This window comes from Trachypithecus francoisi, unplaced genomic scaffold, assembly GCF_009764315.1.
Source record: "Trachypithecus francoisi isolate TF-2019V2 unplaced genomic scaffold, Tfra_2.0 Lachesis_group17, whole genome shotgun sequence".
Lineage (NCBI taxonomy): Eukaryota > Metazoa > Chordata > Mammalia > Primates > Cercopithecidae > Trachypithecus > Trachypithecus francoisi.
This window is the reverse complement of record NW_022681462.1, coordinates 13,670,953-13,693,801: the sequence shown is the minus strand read 5'-3', so window position 1 is coordinate 13,693,801 and position 22,849 is coordinate 13,670,953. Positions and strand designations below refer to the sequence as shown.

Genomic DNA, 22,849 nt, shown 5'->3' with positions numbered 1-22,849 from the left:
TTGTCCAGGATGGTATTGCCTAGCTGTCTTCCAGGGTTTCTATACTTTTGGGTTTTACATTTAAGTCTTTAATCCATTTCAAGTTGATTTTTATGTATCAACCAAGAGACTTTAAAATAAAATTTTATTATGATGATTCACTTGCCTATTGTAGCTTTGCGTTACTAGCTAAGCCCTGAAATATATGATATACTTTAGGTAGATTTCTACAATTTAACATTCTTGAGAGAACCGCACTTAGGTGTAAAAAAAAAAATTTTAATTAATATACATTATGGCTACTTGAAAACATAGAAAGGTAAATACATTTTAAAATCTTTTATGGAATTTGGCTCTGTGGTACAAAGTTAGGTTTTTAAAGACATTGTAGTGTTTGTTAAATAGCTTTCAATTTACTTTGTTTTTTCATGAATCTGCTTGTCTCTGAAATTCAATACATGAAATAAATCTAGTGAACATGATTTGATTAACCTGAAAGATATAATGCATATAATGTGAGACCTATGTTCTTTTCACATAATAAAAATGCAGCTAAATCTATTCATAATGTTAATATTGTTCAAGAAAAAAATGTTTGGAGTCTCATTTATTATGAGATAATCCAGTTATACTTTGCCCAACTACATGTTTAACAGTTGTATGTCTCCATACACAACACTAATTAAAGTGGATGTTTGATGTTTTGCGTGTCTGTTAAAACACACACACACGCATGCACTCATGCTCTCTCTTTCTCACGCACTCTCTCTCTCTTCCTGCCCCCCGCCCTTCTTCCTCTCTCTCTCTCAATCTCTCCTTTCACCCTCTAAATTACCCAGTTACCTGTCAAACAGAAGGCTTTCTGCCCATGTACACCTAGCTTTTCTTCAGCCCTCCCTTGTGGGCCTACTCACAACAGCTTTGCAAAAAGCACAGCTTTCTCTTCCTATCTCTAGCACATTTGCCTTCTTACTAAAGTAAACAGGCTCTCAGTGTAGGGATTTAGAGGGCTTCCTGCTAATTGCCAGCTTGTAAACTTAATTGGACTGTCTCCCTGGGCACTGTTCCTAAATCAATTAGGCAATGAGTTGGCTGTCACCTCTTTTTCCCAAGAAGGTCTCTTGGAAGAGAATTATCCAATAGAAGTCAAGCATTCAAATGAAAAGGTGATAACTTTTGCAACTGACATTTATCATTTAAATTTTACTTTCAATATGATTCTTAAGTTTTATAGAATAGGGAAATTGTAGAGTCTTGTAGGCTCTTTAAAAGATCGAAATGTGGAATTTCCAAGGATTTTTAAAAGTTTTGTTTCTCATTTTTAATTTATAAGATTAATATTTATTACAAATTATTTTTCCTGGGAAGAGTAGATTCCTTGAAATAGAAGATTCCAACTAGCAGATTTTTTAAAGAAAACCCAGTATAAAGAACAGATTTTTCTTATGATCTGCTACTAAATACATCCAAAAAAATTAATATACTTCTTGAATTTGTCAGTGCTGATTCTGGGCATCCATGTGGAGTTTTCATGTATAATTCAAGTTACTGCATATATAAACAGGTAGTTGCATGTGCAGTTTCCCCACTAGGGAGCATTTATGAGATTTTTTTTCAGATGCTTGTTATGCAAGCCTTTGGAAAATTTGACATGAAAGGTGTAGCTTACAATTTAAAATTGTAAAGATAGATCATGGATCGTAGTTTAAAATAGAATGCTTTCATATGTAAACGTGACAGTGCCTAATGCCAATATGCTAAGATATTTGGAGTTAGACTCTTAGATTAGGTCAGTTAGTGTAATGTTGAAGGAACACTGCTCGAAGGCTAGAGCTTCCATTTCTTAATCCTTACAATGATCACACAAATGTGTTGGGCATTGAAAGTCCATCATTCTTGTTATTAGAAGAATTCAAAGATTATGTCATCCTTAGGAGGTAATTAGAAGTGTCATTACATGGAAGCCAAGAAATGTTTTATAGAAAGAATATGTATTCAGAATCTCTTTATGTGACAATAATTATAACATATTTCTTCATATATAGACTGAGATTAATTTTAAAAAGTGGAGGCCCTAATTATACTATTAAGATATTAAAGCTTTTCCATTCTCATTGGTACCTTTTCCAAGCTTCACTGCTCTCCTTAAACTCACATTATCAGCTCCCTATTCCTCTCAACAGAGCATCTCACCAAAATTTTGTCAGTTCATTAAGTTTATCTGCTTCTTACCATGTACCCATCCAACCATTTATCAATATGCACATGAATCTTTCCCTCTCAGTTCAGTGAAAAAGGATCCCTTCCTCTTGTCCAAGACTAGTGCCACCACTATTTTCTCTGTGGATCCCATAACATTCCCTTTGACACCTTTACTTTGTCACCCTCCCCGGCCCCATGTATCTTGGAACAGCAGCAGATAAACAGGCCCAAGCTACACCATAAAAACAGACTGACAAAACTCTTCCTTAAAATGGTTTCCCCTCTGTTACTGATCTAATCTTCACCTTTGTTTCATAGCCAAACTCACTGAAATAATACTGAACATTGCCTTTTTTCTGCTTCTTCACTTCTCCTCAGAACACTGTGCTCTGGCTGTATCTTCAGCAGTCTCTTGGAACTGCTCTTGGAAAAGTCCCCAGTGACTTCATACTTGATAAATACATTTGTCTTACGTTGTTTGATGACTTTGCAGCATTTGATGGTTGCTAACCACTTCCACTATCACAGAACCCTCATCAAACAGCCTTCTATGATCCCAAATGCAACTTTCTATGACTTTTTTATACTCTTCTGCTTACTTAAGAAAATGTTGGGGCCATCCAGGGTTCCATTTTTAGCCTTCACTTTGTGCAGGTTGAGACTTTAGTTTCAGTTTTGTTATCTGATCTCTGACTCCAGCCTAGACCATTCCTGACTCCACATCCACATATTCATCTGGCTTGCTGAACACCTTCTCTTGGATGTACATGTGTGCCTCAGAATCATTATGTGCAGACATGAAGTCATCCTTTTTCTCTCCAGACCTGCTTTTCCTCTTGTATTCTTGTTTTTGGTGAATGGTATAATTATTCAGATGGAACATCCAAGTCAAAAGTCGTTCTAGAATCCTCCCTCACTCCTAATGCCACATCCAATTAGTGACCAAATCCTATCAATTTGGCCTTCTAAATACAGCCGAAATATCTCATTCAATTCAGCCTCACTGTCATTGCTTTAATCTAGACCTTCTCTGTTTTACCATGATCAAGCAGAGGCCCTGTATCTATATTCTTCTGCCTTCCAGTCTTCTCATCCTACTCCCCAGTTAATCCCCTGAGTGCTCTCCTAGTGATCCTTCTAATAGTACAGATTTGGTCATGGATTCTCCAGTTTGAAATACTTAATGTCTTTTGTGGGAACATGGATGGAGCTGGAAGCTGTTATACTTAGCAAACAAATGCAGGAACAGAAAACCAAATACTGCATGTTCTTACTTATAAGTAGGAGCTAAATGCTGATAACTGATGAGCACAAACAAATGAACAGCAAACACTGGGGTCTACTTGAGAGTGGAGTTTGGGAGGAGGGAGAGAAGCAGAAAAGGTAACTACTGGGTACTGAACCTAATACCTGGGTGATGAAATAGTCTGTCCAACAAGCCCCTATGATATGAGTTTACCTATGTAACAAACCTTCACATGTATCCCCAAAGCTAAAATAAAAGTTAAAAAAAAAAAAAAAAGAAAGAAAGAAATACTTCAGTGGTTGATAAGCCCTTTCCTGCCACTTGGTCTTTATGTCCCCAGCTGAGTTGCACTGGTGTAGCGTCCCAGCTATATTGTGTGCTCTCACACTCACTCCTTCCATGTTGTGATGATAGTATTCCATTTGCTTGGAGTATCCCCATGATGCCCTCATAGAGTCTGCAAAGTTGGGAAAAGGTTAAATGTTCAAGTGATGATGTTAAACAAGAGGTAAAGCTAACATCTTCACTCTCATAGAATTTTGAAAATTACAGGCAACCTGTGTATGTGTGTGTATGTCTGTCTGTCTCTCTTTCTAAAAAATAAACAGTATGATTTTTCTCTTAGACATTTTGTACAAAGCAATTTTCCTCAAGAGTTATTTTCAAATAGTTATTTTAACATTATACTTTACCCAAGTGGTATTAGGTAATTTATTGCTGAAAATGCTAGACACTTTGTTAGATGCCTAGTCATCTTAAAATTGGATCTCGTATCATTTAAAATGAACTTGTATTCTAGACAACATTCTACTTTCTTCAAACTAGAGTGATGATGAATTTTTAAATCAAGTTCATTGAGGTATAATTTACATAAATAAAATGCAAACATTTAAAATGTACAGTGAAGGCCAGGCGCGGTGGCTTACACCTGTAATCCCAGCACTTTAGGAGGCCGAGGTGGGTGGATCACCTGAGGTCAGGAGTTCGAGACCAGACTTACCAACATGGTGAAACCCCGTCTCTACTAAAAATACAAAAAAAATTACCTGGGTACGGTGGCACATGCCTGTAATCCCAGCTACTCAGAAGGCTGAGACAGGAGAACCGTTTGAACCCAGGAAGCAGAGGATGCAGTGAGCCAAAATTGCACCATTGCCCCTCCAGCCTGGGCAGTAAGAGTGAAACTCCTTCTCCAAAAAAAAAAAAAAAAAAAAAAAAAAAACTACAGTTCAATGAGTTTCGGCAAATGTATATACCCTCATGATTACCACCCCAATCATAATATAGAACATTTCCATTATCCCAAAAAATTCTCTCAAGGCCCTTTTCAGTTAATTCCCACCTCTCTGGAAGCTGATGAGCATTGATATGCTTTCCATTATTATAGATTATATTTGCTCATGTCCTTTGCAGCAACATGGATGGATCTAGAGGCCATTATCCTAAGTGAAATGGCCTGTAAAACAAAGTCAAAAACTACACATTCTCATTTATAGGTGGGAGCTAAACAGTGGGTACACATGGACATACAGAGTAGCATAATAGACACTGGAGACTCCAAAAGGTGGGAGGGTGGGAGAGGGGTGGGGGATGAAATACTGCCTATTGAGTACAATGTTCACTATTTGGGTGATCGGTACAGTAAAAGCCTCAACTTCATCAATGCAGTATATCTATGTAACACAACTGCACTTGTATCCCTAAATCTATAAAAAACATTTTTTTAGATTAAAAAATAGATTAGATTTGCCTTTTCTAGAGTTTCATAGAAATGGGATCATGTAGTAGGTACTCTTGTGCCTTGGTACTTTCACTCGGCATTATTCTGTGAGAATCTTCGATGTTAGTATTTTTGTATTTTGTTTGTTTGTTTGTTATCTTACTGAGCAGTAGTTCATTATGTCAATACACCACAATTTTTTTAACTTTTATTTTTAGGTTCAGAGGTACATGTACAGGTTTGTTTTATAGGTACATTTCGTGTCTTGGGGGTTTGGTGTTTTGATTATTTCATCACCCAAGTAATAAGTACAGTATTCGATAGGCAGTTTTTCGATACTTACCATCCTCCCACCCTCCACCCTCAACTAGGCCCTGTTGTCTATTGTTCCCTTCTTAGTGTCTGTAAGTGCTCAAGGTTTAGTTCCCACTTATAAGTGAGAAATGTGGTATTTGGTTTTCTATTCCTGTGTTATTTCATTCAGGATAATGGCCTCCAGCTGCATCCATCTTGCTGCAAAGCATATGATCTCATTCTGTTTTATGGCTATGTAGTATTACATGGTGTATATGTACCACATTTTCTTTATCCAGTCTACTGTTGATGGGTATTTGGTTTGATTCCAAGTTTTTGCTATTGTGAATAGTGCTGTGACAAACATACGTGTGCATGTGTCTTTATAGTAGAACAATTTATATTTCTTTGAGTATATACCCAGTAATGAGATTGTTGGATTGAATGGCAACTCTGTTTCAAGTTCTTTGAGAAATGACCAAACTGGTTTCCACGATGTTTGAACTAATTTGCATTCCCACTAGCAGTGTATAAGCGTTCTCTTTTCTCTGCACCCTCACCAGCATCTGTTTTTTTTTTTTTTTAACTTAATAATAGCCATTCTGACTGATATGAGATGGTATCTCATTGTGGTTTTGATTTGCATTTCTCTGATAATTAGTGATGTTGAGCATTTTTTCACATGGTTGTAGTCTGCATGTGTGTCTTCTTTTGAACTATGTTCTTTGCCTACTTGTTAATGGGGTTGTTTGTGTTTTGGTTGTTCATTTGTTTCAGTTCCTTATAGATCCTGGATACTAAACCTTTGTCAGATGCATAATTTGCAAATATCTTCTCCCATTCTGTAGGTTGTCTGTTTACTCTGTTGATTGTTTCTTTTGCTGTGCAGAAGCTCTTTAGTTTAATTAGGTCTCATTTGTCAATTTTTGGTTTTGTTGCAATTGTTTGTGGCGCCTTTGTCATGAAATCTTTGCCAGGGCCTGTGCCCAAATGGTATTTCCTAGGTTACCTTTCAGGGTTTTCATAGTGTTAGATTTTACATTTAAGTCTTTAATCTATCTTGATTTGATTTTTGTATATGGTGTAAAGATAGGGTTCAGTTTCAATCTTCTATATATGGCTAGCCAGTTATCCCAGTACAATATATTGAAAAAGAAGTCCTTTTGCTACTTGTTTTTGTTGACTTTGTCAAAGATCAGATGGTTGTAGGTGTGTAGCATTATTTCTGGGCTCTCTATTCTGTTTCACTGGTCTCTGTGTCTGTTTTTGTACCAGTGCCATGGTGTTTTGGTCACTGTAGCATTGTGGTATAGTTTGAAGTCGGGTATGTTGTTTTGCCTCCAGATTTGTTCTTTTTGTTTAGGATTGCATTAGCTATTCAGGCTCTTTTTTTGGTTCCATATGAATTTTAAATTAGTTTATCTTTTTTCCCTTATTTATTTATTTATTTATTTATTTATTTTTATTATACTTTAAGTTCTAGGGTACATGTGCACAATGTGCAGGTTTGATAAATAGGTATACATGTGATATGTTGGTTTGCTGCACCCATCAGCTAGTCATTTACATTAGGTATTTCTCCTAATGCTATCCCTTCCCCAGACCCCCACCCCCTACAGGCCACAGTGTATGATGTTCCCCACCCTGTGTCCAAGTGTTCTCATTGTTCGATTCCCACCTATGAGTGAGAGTTTGGTTTTCTGTCCCTGTGATAGTTTGCTGAGAATGATGGTTTCCAACTTCATCCATGTCCTTGCAAAGGACATGAACTCATCCTTTTTTATGGCTGCATAGTATTCCATGGTGTATATGTGCCACATTTTCTTAATCCAGTCTATCACTCGTGGACATTTGGGTTGGTTCCAAGTCTTTGCTATTGTGAATAGTGCCGCAATAAACATACGTGTGCAGAAATCACCCGTCTTCTGTGTCAGTCACTCTGGGAGCTGCAGACCAGAGCTGTTTGTATTCGGCCATCTGGGAACGGATCTCAAATTAGTTTTTTTTTTTCTAATTTTGTGAAGAATGTCATTGGTAGTTTGATAGGAATAGCATTGGATCTGTAAATTGCTTTGGGCAGTAAAGCCATTTTAATGATATCAGTTCTACCTATCCATGAGCTTTGAATGTTTTTCTATTTGTTTGTGTCATCTCTGATTTCTTTGAGCAGTGTTTTGTAATTCCTGTTGTAGAGATCTTTTACCTCTCTGGTTAGCTGTATTTCCAGGTGTTTTATTCTGTTGCTATTGTGAATGGGATTGTGTTGCTTATTTGGCGCTCAGCTTGGATGTCGTTGGTGTATGGAAATATTACTGATTTGTATACTTTAGTTTTGTATCGTGAAATTTTGCTGAAATTGTTTCTCAGATCTAGGAGCTTCTGGGTAGAGACTATGGGGTTTCCAGGTATAGAATCATATTTTCTACAAACAGAGATAGTTTGACTTCCTGTCTTCTATTTGGATGTATTTTATTTCTTTCTCTCACTTGATTGCTCTGGCTAGGACTTCCAGTTCTATATTGAACAGGATTGGCTTGTTCCAGTTTTCCAGCTTTTGCCCATTCAGTATGATGTTGACTGTGGATCTGTCATAGATTATTATTCTTACGTATATTCCTTCAATGCCTAGTTTGTTGAGGTTTTTTTTTTTTTTTTAAACATGAAGGGATGTTGGATTTTATTGAAAGCCTTTTCTGTGTCTATTGAGATGATCATGTGGTTTTCGTTTTTCATTCTGTTTATATAATGAATCACATTTAGTGATTTGCGTATGTTGACCTAACCTTATATCTAAGGATAAAACCTACTTATTCGTGGTAGATTTTCATTTTGATGTGCTGCTGGATTTGGTTTGCTAGTATTTGTTGAGGATTTTTACATCTATGTTTATCAAGGATATTGGTCATAAGTTTCCTTTCTTTGTTGTCTCTCTGCTAGAGTTTGGTATCAAGATGATGCTGGCCTCATAGAATGAGTTAGGGAGTCCTTCCTCTTCATTTTTTTGGAATAGTTTCAGTAGGAATGGTACCAGCTCTTCTTTATACACGTGGTAGAATTTGGCTGTGAATTGTTTGGTCGTAAGCTTTTTCTGGTGGTAGCCTTTTTATTAGTGATTCAGTTTTGGAGCTTGTTATTGGTCTGTTCAGGGATTCAGTTTCTTCCTGATTCAATCTTGACAGGGTGTACATTCCCAGAAATTTATTCATATCTTCTAGGTCTTCTAGCTTGAGTGCATAGAGGTGTTTCTAATATCCTCTAAGGGTTTTTTTGTATTTCTGTACCACAGTTTTTTAATCCTTTCACATATTGATGGACATTTGGTTTGTTTCCAGGTTTTTGCTAACAGATTAAAAATACTATGTACTTTCATCTATAAATCTTTGTATGAACATATATTTTCATTTGTCAAAAACCTACAAGTTTAAAATGACTGGGCCATATGCTAAGTGTTTGTTTAACTTTAGAAGAAACTGTTTTCTAAAATGATTGTGTCATTTAGCATATCAGCAATTTATGGGAACTCTAGTTGCTCCAAGTTCTAACACTTGAAATTAATGGTCATTTTAATTTTACCCATTCTAGTAAGTGTGTCATGGTATTAATTTGCATTTCTGTGGTGACTGTTGGAATTGAGCATCTTTTCATGTGCTTATTTGTTGTATGTCTTGTCTGATGAAGTGTCTTCAAATCTTTTGCCCAAATTTAATTGAATTTTTTGTTTACTTATTCTTGAGTTGTAAGAGGTTTTTAATGTATATTTTATGAATACAAGGCCTTTGTAAGATACTTGTATTGTGAATATCTTCTTTCAGCCTGTAGTTTACCCTTTCATTATTTTACCATTGTGTATAAAGTAGCAGAAGTTTTTAATTTTAATGAAATTCAATTCATAATGTTCTTTGTTTTATGGCTTTTGCTTTTCATGTCCTAAGAAAACTGTTTAATGTAGGGTCACAAGGATTTTCTTCTAGAAGTTTTGTGGGTTTAGCTCTTACATTTAGGTTTATGGTCTATTTCATGTTAATTTTTTGCATATGGTATGAGGTATGGGTTGAGATTAATTTTTAATATGAATATTTATTGTTCCAGCACCAATTGTCAGAAAGAGTATTCTTTCTCCCATTGAATTACTTTGACCTATCAATAACTGTATTGTCTTTTAGTGAATTAAATGTCTGTACTTAAGCAAGTACCATTCTGACTTAATTCCCGTGGCTTTACAGTAAGTGGTTTTACAGTAAGTCTTGAAATCAGGTACTGTTAGTCCTTCAACTTAATTCTTCTTTTTCCTATTATTTTGACTATTCTAGATCCCTTCCATTTCTATATAGTTTTGAAACTGGCTTGTTTCACCTGATGGGATTTTGACTGAGATTGTGTTGGATCTATAGATCATTTTAGGGAGGAATGATTCTTAACAATATTGAGTATCCTAATCCATAAAAGTAGTACCTCTCTCCATTATTTAGGTTTTCATTAGTTTTCTCCGCATAGTTTTATAATTTTAAGTGTAAAGGTCTTGTACATGCTTTGTCATATTTATCCCTAAGTATTTCATGTTTTTGGATTATATTGTAAATATTTTTAATTACAATTTTTATTGTTCATTGGGATTATGTAGAAATAAAATTTTAAAATATTGACCATATATCCTGCAATCCTGTTAAACTCATTCTTAGCTGAAGTGACTTGGAATCCTTAGGATTTTCTACATAGATGATCATGACAACTGGATTTAGAAGTTTTACATCATCTTATCTAAACTGTGTGCTTTTTATTTATTCTCTTTACTTCTTACAGCTAGGACATCTGGTACAATATTAAATAGACATGGTAAGAGAGGACATCCTTGCTTTGTTTCCAGTCTTTGTTGGAAAACGTTCAATCTTTCACTATAAGTATGATGGTATTACATTGAGGAAGTCCCTTTCCATTCCCAGTCTGCTGATATATATTATCTTGAGTGGATGTTGAATTTTTTTCAAGTGCTTTTTCTGCAGCAATTGAAATGATTATAGGTTTTTTTCTCTTTCTTCTCATCATAAGGTAAATTATATTGATTGGCTTTCACATGTTTAAGCAACCTTGCATTTGTGGGAGTAATCTTGCTTGTTCATGATATATTATCTTTTTAATATATTGCTGGATTTGCTAATATTATGTTAAGGGTTTTTGTGTTTGTTTATGGGAAATATTGGTCTATAGTTTTCTTTTTATTGTAATATCTTCATTTTCGGTGTCAGTGTAATTCTAACCACATGAAATGAGTTGGGAAGTATTCTCTCTTATAATTTGAGTTGTATTGAATTTATGTTATTTCTTCTTTTGTTAATTTTTTTTTTTTTTTTTTTTACGTATTACTATTTTTTTAGAGACACAGTCTTGCTATCTTGCCCAGGTTGGACTTAAAACTCTTGGGCTCAAGCAGTCCTTCCGCCTTCGCCTCCTGTGAGGCTGGAACAATAGGTGTGCGCCACTGTTCCTGGCTTTATTATTTCTTCCATTAATGTTTGAGGGAATTCACCAGTGAAGACATCTTAATATGCAGGTCGTGTTTAATTATGTGTGTGCATTGGTGCACGTGTGTGTGTGTGTGTGTATGTGTAAAGGTTTTTTTTTAACAGTGACTTCAAATTTAAATAATATAGAGCCATTCAAGTTTATTCCTTCTTGAGTGAACTTTGATAGTTTGGGTCTTTCAAGGAATCCATTTCATTTAGGTTATATTTATTCATATAAAAACTAATTATTCACTGATTTTAAATGTCAGTAGTTCTGTAGTGATCATTCTTATTTTGGTAATTGTATCATCTCTCTTTTCTTCTCAGCTGAGACAGAAGTTTGTCAATTTTACTGATCTTTTGAAAGAACAAGCTATTGAATTCATTGATTTTTCTGTATTTGTTATTTCCTATTGTCTTTATTATTTCCTTCTGTTTACTTTGGGTCTTACTTTAATTCAATTAAAATATTTTCTCATATACTTTGTGACATTTTTTTCTTTGACCCATAGGTTATTTAGAAGGATGTTGCTTAACTTCTAAATATTTGGAGATTTTCCAGATAATTTTTCTTACTGATATTTAATTCTGTTGTGGTCAGAGAAAATGCTCTTGTGATTTTAAAACTTTTAAATGTATTTAGCTTCATTATATTACCCAGAATATGTTCTATCTTGTTCAATGTTCTCTGTGCACTTAAAAAGAATGTATTTTACTGTGGTTGGGTGCAGTATTTTATAAATGTCAGTTAGGTCAAATTCATTGATAGTGTTTTTCAAGTATTTCCTATACTTATGAATTTTTTGCTTATATATTCTCTTGATTAGTAAAAGTGCTGAAATCTCCAATTATAATTTGATTGATTGATGATTGATTGATTGATTGATTAACTGAGACAGAGTCTCACTCTGTCACCCAGGCTGGAGTGCAGTGGTGTGATCTCGGTTCAACGCAACCTCCACCTCCCAGATGCAAGCGGTTCTCCTGCTGCAGCCTCCTGAGTAGCTGTGATTACTGGCCCTTGCCACCACACCTGGCTAATTTTTGTGTTTTTTTGTAAAGACTTTTTTGCCATGTTTGCCATGCCTGTCTTGAACTCCTGACCTCAAGTGATCTGCCTGCCTTGGCCTCCCAAAGTGCTCAGATTACTGGCATGAGCCACCACCCCTAGGCACCAATTATGATTTTAGATCTGAGTTTTTCTCCTTTTAGTTCTGTCCATTTTTGCTTTATTATTTCACAGCTCTGTTATTAGGTGAATTTAAGGATTGTTATCTTCATGAATTTTGGATCGTTTTTGTAAAGGTGTAGAATTCTAGATTAATTTACTTTTTACCTCTCAGTACTTTTAAAATGTCTTGTTATTGTTTTCTAGATTACATAATTTTAGATGCAAAGTCTGTAATCATTCATATCTTTGCTTTTTTGTATATCCAGTGTATTTGTTTTTCCTATGGTTGCCTTTTGAAGTTTTCTCTTTATCACTTTTCAATGATTTTATTATGATTATATGTTAGCTTTTCTTCTCAATAGATGAGTTCTTTCTCTTGTTACTAGTAGAAGTATTAATAGGGTATAGGTGGAGTTAACAGACTTCAGATATTTTTGGTTTCCTGCAAAGTTCCTATGGATTAATATCTACTGCTGAGGAATCACCTTGATTTATGAGGACTTCCAATGCTTGACTGCAGGCTCATGAAGGCTTTTGGACAGTCACATTCTTTGATTTTACCAACACAAAAGGAATAGTAAAGTTTTACTGCTTAGTATAGTCAGGGCAATTCCCTAGATTCCCTATCAAGTTGAGTCCTGTTAATAGCACAAGTTTTCATTTTGATGTGATTTGAAGTTAGTATGAAGAATTTTAGCATCTTTCTCGTCCTAATACATTTTTTAAAATCCTGAAGCCTATAACTACTCTAGTTAAATGACGATGATAGTAATAAAAAGAATTACAGTAATATTTTATAATACTTTGTGGCTTAGAAAGTAATTTCACATGTTTTTTCATTTTCTTTCATGATTATTTGTACTGAGAGGAAGTTTTTTAGACTTTAATCAGTAAACATTGAAGAAAAAAAGATTTTGTAACCTACCATTTTGAAAAGATTAAAAAAGTTACATAAAACAAACAAGCAAAAAATCTTGTTTAACAGCTCTAGTACTTATTGTCATTTAATACACAGAAATTATTAATTTCAAATGAGGTCAGCCATATTTAAAAGACAATAAAACCACAACAGAATACCACCCCCCGGTCTTTGTTTTATGCTCTTGGTCCTAAGAGTAAAAGTGAGTTTTCTTTCATTTTAAAAGGATCAACAGATGTGTTTTTGTTGTACCAGTGTGTCTTACAGCAAATATTAGTTGAGAAGGAGATCAGTCCCACCTTTCTAGTACTTATGCAAGCAATATAGGTTTTTTTCTTTATGGAAAAGTTAACTCTTTTTGTTATTCTACTTTTATTTTAAAAGATTCACCTGGTTTTCCACGTTTTGTGATAGGTGTCTTCACTCAAGGACAGCTGGGCCTGGTAGACATCATCTTCCAGTACATTCACTGTGATGAGATCTGTGAGGCAATAAACATCCTGAGCAGCATGAACTGGGACACTCTAGGCCATCAGTGCTTTATCAGCATGAGCGCCATTGTAAACCATCTTCTTAGACAGAAGCTCACTCCAGAGAGAGAAGGTCAGACTTGAAATATTTTTCATAGATGGGTTTTGTATATACATGAAATCTATTTTATTGAGTTATTTTTTGAGGTTGTTTTTGAGTCATGGCATTGGAGAATAAATGATAAAAATGTTAGTGCTCTATTAAAACTGAAAGGATCAGATATCAAATAATTGCTCCCATGTGGTACTTACTGTATAGTATTTGTCAACATAAAGAACAACTTTTCTGTATATGCTTATGTTGGAACTTATACTGCAGTAATTGTACAACTCAGTCTAAGCTCACAGATGGAACGTGCTCAGATTTCAAACTTTGATCAAAAATTTCATGTACTCCGTGGGGTCTGCTAGACAAAGAGCACCAAACAAAGGTCTTTATTCCTCCCTCACATTAGACATCAATATTTTTTTCTCACACCCAAGTCCTCTGTCCAGACAATAGTCCTTAACACTTACTTTTTTGTATATCTGAATTGTAGCCCAGGCTGCTTCTTCTTGTTTTCCTTCTGACTTCTAGTTGTGACACTCTCTTCTGCCTGCTTGAATTTCCTTACCTTTGCCCAATAAGTAATTTTGTCGATCAGGATCTAAGATGTTTAATTTTAAAAGAGAAGTTAAAAAAGCTAAGGTCAGGGGTTGGGCAGTGGGGAATGCTGTGACACATACAATAATGAAATAAATCTTTATATTTGCCAATTATCCAGTATTATTTTTCTTGTAAGTTATTTACTTAATGTACAGTGCACCTAAACATTCTAACATTTGCATCTTTCATATCTTTGTAGTAAGCACTGACATTAATGGCGGAAAATCACGGCCAATGAGAAACTGTCCCTAGGTAATTTACAAGATAGGAGGAACAGGAAATATGTCAAAAGGTCTTTACTTGGAGAGCTTTTCTTTTCTATTTCTTTGCATTTTTATAGATTTTTCTTATCCCACCTTATTACATTGCCAAAATAAACAAGTTGTTTGGAGAGAATTTTGTAGGTAACCTTCATTTTATTAATTTTAGAGAAGAATAATTAGTAAGCACATGCTCTTCCAGGAAATCTATATCATGGGTCTTGGCCCAAGTCACACATGGCCCACAATAAATATTTATTTAATATTAATTGAATGTTCTTTTTGGAGGTAGTCAAAATTTATCTAGGGAAATTCCAATATTTTTCCTTATATATTTAGAGACAGAGTATCACTCTGTTGCTTAGGCTGGCATGCCGTGGCATGATCTCGTCTCACTGCAATGCCTGCCTCCTGGGTTCAAGCAATTCTCCTGCCTTAGCCTCCTGAGTAGCTGGGATTACAGATGTGCACCACCATGCCTGGCTAATTTTTCTGTTTTTAGTAGAGGGGTTTCACTATGTTGCCCAGGTTGGCCTCAAGTGATCTTCCTGCCTCAGCCTCCCAAAGTGCTGGGATTACAGGCATGAGCCCGTACTGCGCCTGGCCAAGAAATTGCATTATTTTTACAATGAGAAAATGCCTAGTGTATGGCCCACTACTTAGGTATTCAATGAGTATTAGCTAAAAATAAAAAGAAGAGTATAACTCCATAATTTTAGGGTACAAGGTACTCTATAATATTGCTGCCTGCAGAGTTATCTTTTTTTTTTTTTTTTTTTTTTTGAGACAGAGTCTGGCTCTGTTGCCCAGGCTGGAGCGCAGTGGCCGGATCTCAGCTCACTGCAAACTCTGCCTCTCAGGTTCACGCCATTCTCCTGCCTCAGGCTCCCGAGTAGCTGGGATTACAGGCGGCCGCCACCTCGCCCGGCTAGTTTTTTGTATTTTTTAGTAGAGACGGGGTTTCACCGTATTAGCCAGGATGGTCTCGATCTCCTGACCTCGTGATCCACCCGTCTCGGCCTCCCAAAGTGCTGGGATTACAGGCTTGAGCCACCGCGCTCGGCCTGCAGAGTTATCTTAACTAATTATTTCTTAGTATTGATATACTGTAATGACTGAGTGTATACTTAAAAAAAAAGAAAGAAAAAATTTTAAAAAGCAAGGTCCCTAAAGAATGCTTATGTTATACACAATCTGTATAAGAGATCATAAATTTACAGTTCAAGAAGAAATATGGAAAAGATAAAATATTGACTCTCAGCACACTGAAAAATTGCTAGCACCTTAGCGAATTTGTCTTGTAAGATTACTGTGTTATAGGAAAGATTATTAGGGAATATACAAATGGGCATTATCAGATTCTTGATATTTTCAAGGAACCATATTGGGGAGATAGGGAAATAAAAAGCTTGTATGATACTAGGCTATTAAAATAAAATTTTTGCATGATGCTGGGTTATCAGAATATGTACATTTTAAGTAGGTATGTGCATTTTCCCCCAAGTAACTGTAAAACATATTTCTAAAACATTCAGAATTTTTTTTCTCTCTTGAGACTTATTCTATCTGAATCTAACAAATTTGACATGGTAATATGTTTCCTTTTATTAGCGGAACCCAGTGAGCTCTTTTATTTGTAGCCGTATTGTAGTTATCTTTGAGATCTTCATTTCTGCCTTAAACATCAAGCTGGGCTAGCTAATGAATCTATAACTGTGCTGGGAGTTATGAGTATTCCGTGTAGGTTCGAACATTTCAGATGTACAAAACATGCTGTCAAGAAAACAAGCAATGGGAAGAGAATCTGGCTTGTTTTTACAATAGCATTGCTGTATTCAATTTTAATCTAAATTGACTGCTGCTTTGAAAGAAAATACCCCTAAAGTTCATCTTACTTTACTGTCTAGATTTGAGATTAAAAAAAGAAATTACTAACAGCTTAGCCAAGTCCATAGTAATTATTCTGATGAGGCATTTAATACTTTCAAACCCAAATATGCCTAAAACTAAAGAGTTTTGCTAAATAAGGAATTGTTTATTCAACTCAGTGCTAGTAGCATAAAAATCAGAGGAGTCTTACTGTGAACTGTCGTGTTCTCATACATACTCTTACTCTCACCATTATGGTAATTATTTAACTTCCAGATATTTCTGGGAAAAAAACCTAGTCCCATGAGCATGTCTTTGTAAAATTGTGAAACAGGCAAAATGTGCCCTTTCCCCCAATATTAGCCCTCTAGTTTATTAAAACCTGCCTCTCCAGTCCTTCTTTCCTCTCCCAGAGGTCTTAGCTTTCACACTTGGATAAAACCAAGACTTTTGCTGTTTAGGGCAGAACTTAGGGAAGATATAGGGACATTCACGGTTGTCTTAAAATTGCAATAGAGACATATTTCTACTCCAATATGGCTGTTTATTTGTATTATTTTAAAAAACATTTCTGCTATATCGATTCCAATTCCCAATGAAGAAAGGTCAGTTTTCTCCTTTTAGCCAAAGAGAGTAAATGTTTAGCACACTGTGAGTTGATTTTACTGGAAGTACTAGTTCAAACTGTGTTACTTTGATGAGTCACTGTTTTAATTACCCATTTGTGGTGAGAGGTTGGTTCATTATGGATTTCTTCAGTTTTGACAGCTTTTTGTTGCTCAGAGTCATTGTCAGCTTTGCCTCAAGTGAAAGTTTATACACAGGTTTGTTTTTGTACCATCTGTCATATTTTAATTTCATCTTTCCTGCAAGCTCACGTTTCATCCAAGTTTGCAAAACCTGACTGACTGCAAACATGAGTATTTTGTTGTAATTGATGGAGTTTCACTTGTTTTAGTGCTGCTATGTTTGAATTCCACAGCACAGCTTGAGGCAAGCCTTGGAACCTTCTATGCTCCAACAAGACCACTTCTGGATACCACTATATTGGAATATAGAGACCAAATCAGCAAATATGCAAGGAGATTCTTCCACCACTTGCTCAGGTGAATGATATGTTTGGATTGATTAGTGTCAGACTAATTACTTATTTCAGGAGACACCCTCTTTAATTAAAATACTCCATAGTAAGGCTACATGTTTCCTAACAGTCCATCTCTTCAAAGAAATATACATCTTCTTTTGATCTTATTTAATTTGTTATTGTTTTCATTTTAAGGAAATAGTTGAATATTATTTGGGGGTTTTATATCATCAGTACTTTTTAATATACCTTCCCCTTTAATATGAAAGAACAAATATCAGCTATGTAAAGTCAATGTAGAAATATTAACTGGAATTGTGCTACTAGCACTAAGTAAATATTTTCTTTTTAATTGAAGCTAATGATATGAATGTTCTGTAAAGCTCTGAGACCGTCATTGGTTTGTTTTTCTTTCAGAATTACTGTAGAAAAACTTGTCCGTTGCCTGCTCATAATGTGGCAAGTTTCTAGCTTCACTGTACCCCATTTTCTCTGCTTCAAATGGGTATAACAAATTTTGTTAACCTTAGAAAATAATGTGAAAAGTAATGTCAAGAAATTTCTCTAAGTATTACAGAAGTTGAAGGAAAAATATAGTATATATATATATATATATGAAGTTCAGAAATCAGGACTAATGGATGGAAAGAAGGAAGATGAATGCATGGATAATTTAGGGATACATACATAAATGTGGCAATACTGTAAGTAAAAGCAAGCAAGCAATTAGCACACAATTTAAAGCAGTCTGGAGTGAAGGAAAAGAAATATGATAAAATAAGCATATAATAGTCTCCAAGGTATTAGTTAATGTTGTATTTCTTAAGATGAGTGGTAAATATCAGGGTATATTAAAAATTATTTTTTAACTATGTGTATATATACACATACATATAGGTATGTCTGTGTATTTTTGCATGTATGTATACATATATGTATAGTATACTTTTGTATATGATATGTTGTATAATGGAAAGTAACAGAGTTTTCAACTTTGTACCAAAAAGGAGGATTACATCACGGAGTTGATTTTAGACTTTTAATTTTACTAAAATATAATCTGTTATAGTGTTTTCACTCTTTCAAGGGCTTTGATGTATATTCTCTTATTTTGTTCTCAGAAATCCCTGTTAAAGCAGTAGTATCATTTGACAAATGAGTAAACTGAGGCATAGATAAGTGGCTTGCTTAGATCGAATAACAAGTTTTTGGTGGTGCCAGATCTTTGAACTGATTTTGATTCCCTGTTCCTTACTCTTCCCTTAAAACCATTTATCTATTATTGGTTGTGTATTTTTTAGATCCTAGCTTATAAAATAACTGGAAATTTTTATTCACCTAAGAGTAGACTGATAACTATTTTTGACTGCCCAAAAAGAAGGGGGATACTTCAGATTGGTCAAGATTTGAGAAGTTGCATTGTTGTGTAGATATTCATGTTCTATAATTAGATTTTTATATATAAAGCGGCATTTTGAAGTCTACCAAGCAGTGAAGCGTCTGGAAAATAGCAGTTTTAGAAACTGAGAAATGTTAAAATATTGCAAGGGTTATGATATGTAATTGAATCTTGCCTTTTCATCTGAATGACGTTAGCATATTCCAAGACTCTTCATATAAATGAGGCTGTCTTCTATGAATGAACATATGGTGAAAGTGCTGGGGTTAACGTCACATTTATTTGGACTTAGAGCTTTGTTCTTTGCTCTCATTGCTAATATTTGTTTCTCTGTGTCTGGGGAAAATTAATTAATTATCTTCCTGCCTAAAGAGCCCAAAAAGATGAAAGTGAATAAAACAGAAGTTTTGGAAGCATATTCTTTGTGTCCTCACTGTCTCTGGCCTCTGAGACTATATATAGTGATTTAGTTTTTGCATAAGCATCATATTTGTAACCATCCTGCTGGCTCTAGGATGCTCTATTCTACTAATGTGCAATTTTTTGTTCATTGGTTTTTCTCAAATGGTTTTCTAATTATTTTTTGGACATACTTTGATAAGGTCACTATTATTGTTATTATTATTATTCTCTAGCTTTTCTATGTGGTTACATCTGGAACTGGATGTTTTCCCTTGGGGTATACTAGCTTTTTCATGTTTCTTCCTTTGCATACTTTGCTACTATTTCAATTATAATGAGTGTTTTATTAGTTCTTCTTTTGATAGTAGGCTATACAGTATTATGAAAAAAGAAACAAAAGTTTTGAAGAAATTAAATGAGATAGCTTAAGTTGGAACCATTCTTTTGTTTAATGTGCTACCAAGAAGTTCTCATGCTTAGGGGAAGAGAAACAGGCCAGATACCTTTTCGTATTTGTGAAGTGCTAGAATTACATTACTCCCTGTCCTTTGGTTAGTCAATATTTTAGTACTCTGAAAAAAGAAACCTTATTAGATAATGGAATAAACTCTAAACAAAAGACCATCATAGGGAATTTTAAATTAAAGATGAGGAAAAGTAGCCCCACAGAGATTAGGGGCGTGCCTAAAATTACTCACATGGGACTCAGATTGCCTGTATCTGGATTGGATTATTTTGATAAAGAGTAAAATACTAAATTGGTTTTAATTTAATCCAGCATATGAAGGGTAAGGTCATAGTACGAATTTGTGATAATACACAAGTATACCATGTAGATTATTAAAATAAATATTTTATATAGAATTTTGTTTTTCTCTTGAGAGGAGAGGAATTCTATAGACATTGCTTTACACTTTTTGGTCTTTTTTGTCTTTAACAAATATAAAAAACTACCTGAAAGCCTTTTTCCAAATTGAAACAAATCTAAACTTGAAAACTCACTTCTTGTCTTTTTGTATGCATTCAAAGTGATCAATTTTCATAAAGAAATGCTCCCTAGAAATGTAAATTATGCTCCTAATGTTAAAGATAGGAAGAGAAAACAGTAGAAGCACAGTCTTAATATGGTAGCTAATAAAGTGTTTATTATAACACATAAATTTTTAAAGAGATGATAGAATCTAATTTCTAAAATCATTAAACTGGAAGACACTTACCTACAGAAGGTAAATGCAACTTTGCCTAAACTAAGTTTAAAAGGTAATTAGTCAGCTGCCTCCATGAAATTGAGTAGTCTTCCACAAGTACTGAACAGGGAAGTGATGGCAAGTGAGAGCTTTTCATCATAAACAAATAGAAACTATAATAGGGACCCGTAAATATTGATGAAATGAAAGGGCAAACATTTCAAATGAATGTGCCACATATGAGGCTTATTACTAACATGGAAATATAATGTATTATAAAAAGTTAATAATTTATTTTTAACTTTTCCCCCTTGTTAACTGTGAGACTGTTGTTTTCTGACTCAAATGTTGTTATGTGATTGTGGCACAAAGAGTTGTGCTTTTTGAATGCTTATAAAACTGATAAGCAAAATTTGGGGAATGTGAGATTTATTGCCTAGAAATAAATTTTTTTTGTTTATGAAATATTGGTGGGGAAATGTATTGATGTCAGCATTTACCTTTGTAATGTAACAACAAAAAGTAATATGAATTGATGGATAAATAGAGGGATAGATAGGTAGATATGTGATAAGCAATATTATAAAATGATAAAGTCAGAATACACATGGTAGGTAATCTTTTAACATTGCTCTGTGTTGGAAATTTTTATAAGATGTTGGGGATAATATATTGGAGTCAATATTTACACTTAGAATTCAGAAAAAAAGGACCATCTTTTGGAAATGGCTTTTAGCTTATATAAAAATATATATGATAGGCAAAACAAAAATCATTTTGTGACTAAAACAGTTCTTAAGCAATTCCATGTATACATGGCTTTTTCAGTTATACTTTTCACTGATGGAACATATATAGTAAATACAACATCTGTATGAAATCATTTTAAAGAACATGAATACTAAAAAAGTTAACCTAAGAACATTCAAGGCAACAAGATAGAATGATTTTTAGAGAAAAGCTCCTAGTTAGATCATCCAAAAAATGCTAAATAGTATATTCAAAATATTTATTGAAAGCATAGTTGAGCTGGCAGTAAAGTAAGGGAAATAGACTGAAATGACAAGGATGCTTGATTCCACAAGAGTAAGCAAACTCAACGTTCTCCTGGAGGGCATCTTCTGGCTCTCAGTAAGATAGGTGCTTGGTTTACAAAGGTTGGGTACTCAGAGGATAGGAGACATAACTGAGAGCTCATGCAGAATGGGAGGTTGCATCAGACGTCCATACATAAATCTAGAACCCTTGAATGGGACAACATCCTTCCTGAGAGAACTAGAATGAAGGAAGTCATGAGATGCAAAAGGAATGGTAGTCAAAAAAAAAAAAAAAGTCATAAACTTGTGGAAACCTGACAAAAATGGATCCTATAAAGCATATACACCAATGTCTAATTCAGGGGGTTAAAAATTAAAATCTTGGACAAAAACTACATATAAATCAGAAGAGGAGTGAAGACAGTTAAAGCATTCTAAGGTCCTTATACTTTTCAAGAGGAAGATAAAGATATTTATTAATTCTAGATTTTAGTAAGTGAAATACAGAATTTCTAGGGTAATCACTAAAAGGAAAGAAATAGAGTATATAATTTTCAAGCAGGGAGAGGAAAAATGTTGGATAAAGAAAAAAACCCCAAAGATGGCAAGAATTAGGAGAAAGTGCAGCATGCCGGGGAAGAAACATGGGAAAAAAGATGGAAAATAGAAAACTCACGATGAGATACTAGCAATGAATCAAAAAATCAATAATCATTGTTAATGTAAAACAGACTTTTTTCCTCAGTTTTTTTTTTTTTTTTAAAAAGACATCTAAAACAGAGAAGGTAGCTGGGTGCTGTGCCTCACACCTGTAATCCCAGCATTTATGGGAGGCCAAAGCAGGAGAATCGCTTGAGCCCAGGAGTTTGAGACCAGCACGAGCAGTGCTGTCTCTACAAAACATTTTTAAAAAAATTAGCCAGGCGCATGGTGGTGCATGCCTGTAGTCCCAGCTACTTGGAAGTCTGAGATGGGAGGATCGCTTGAGTCTGGGTGTTCACATCTGCAGTGAGCCTTGTTCTTGCAACTGCATTGGGTGACAGAGCAAGACCATATGTCATTTAAGTAAACACCAAATACAAACAAAAAAAAAAACTCCTCAAACAAAGAAAGTTTAAATGTCAGAGAATGTAAAAAAATTTATACCAGATAAATACTCCAAAGAGAACTAATATAGTAGTAATGGGTTGGTTTGTTTGTTTGTTTGTTTTGAGATGGCGTTTCACTCTTGTTGTCCAGGCTGTAGTACAATGGAGTGATCATGGACCCCTGCAACCTCCGCCTTCTGGGTTCAAGCAGTTCTCCTGCCTCAGCCTCCCAGGTAGCTAGGATTACAGGAATGTGCCACCACGCCCAGCTAATTTTGTATTTTTAGTAGAGACGGGGTTTCTCCATGTTGGTCA

The 22,849-nt window shown here is 34.8% G+C and overlaps 1 protein-coding gene across 6 annotated transcripts in view; it reads left to right on the top strand.

Annotated features, from left to right (window-relative positions):
- WDPCP (WD repeat containing planar cell polarity effector) overlaps positions 1-22,849 on the top strand; it is a 493,313-nt gene that overhangs the window by 198,482 nt on the left and 271,982 nt on the right. For all 6 annotated transcript variants that reach the window (XR_004443968.1, XM_033239210.1, XM_033239211.1 and 3 more), the window contains exons 11-12: positions 13,447-13,635; positions 17,320-17,443. Coding sequence is in view for 5 of the 6 variants with exons in the window: in XM_033239210.1 (XP_033095101.1) it covers positions 13,447-13,635; positions 17,320-17,443 (313 nt within the window). In the remaining variant the exon portion in view is untranslated. The remainder of the gene's footprint in view (positions 1-13,446; positions 13,636-17,319; positions 17,444-22,849) is intronic.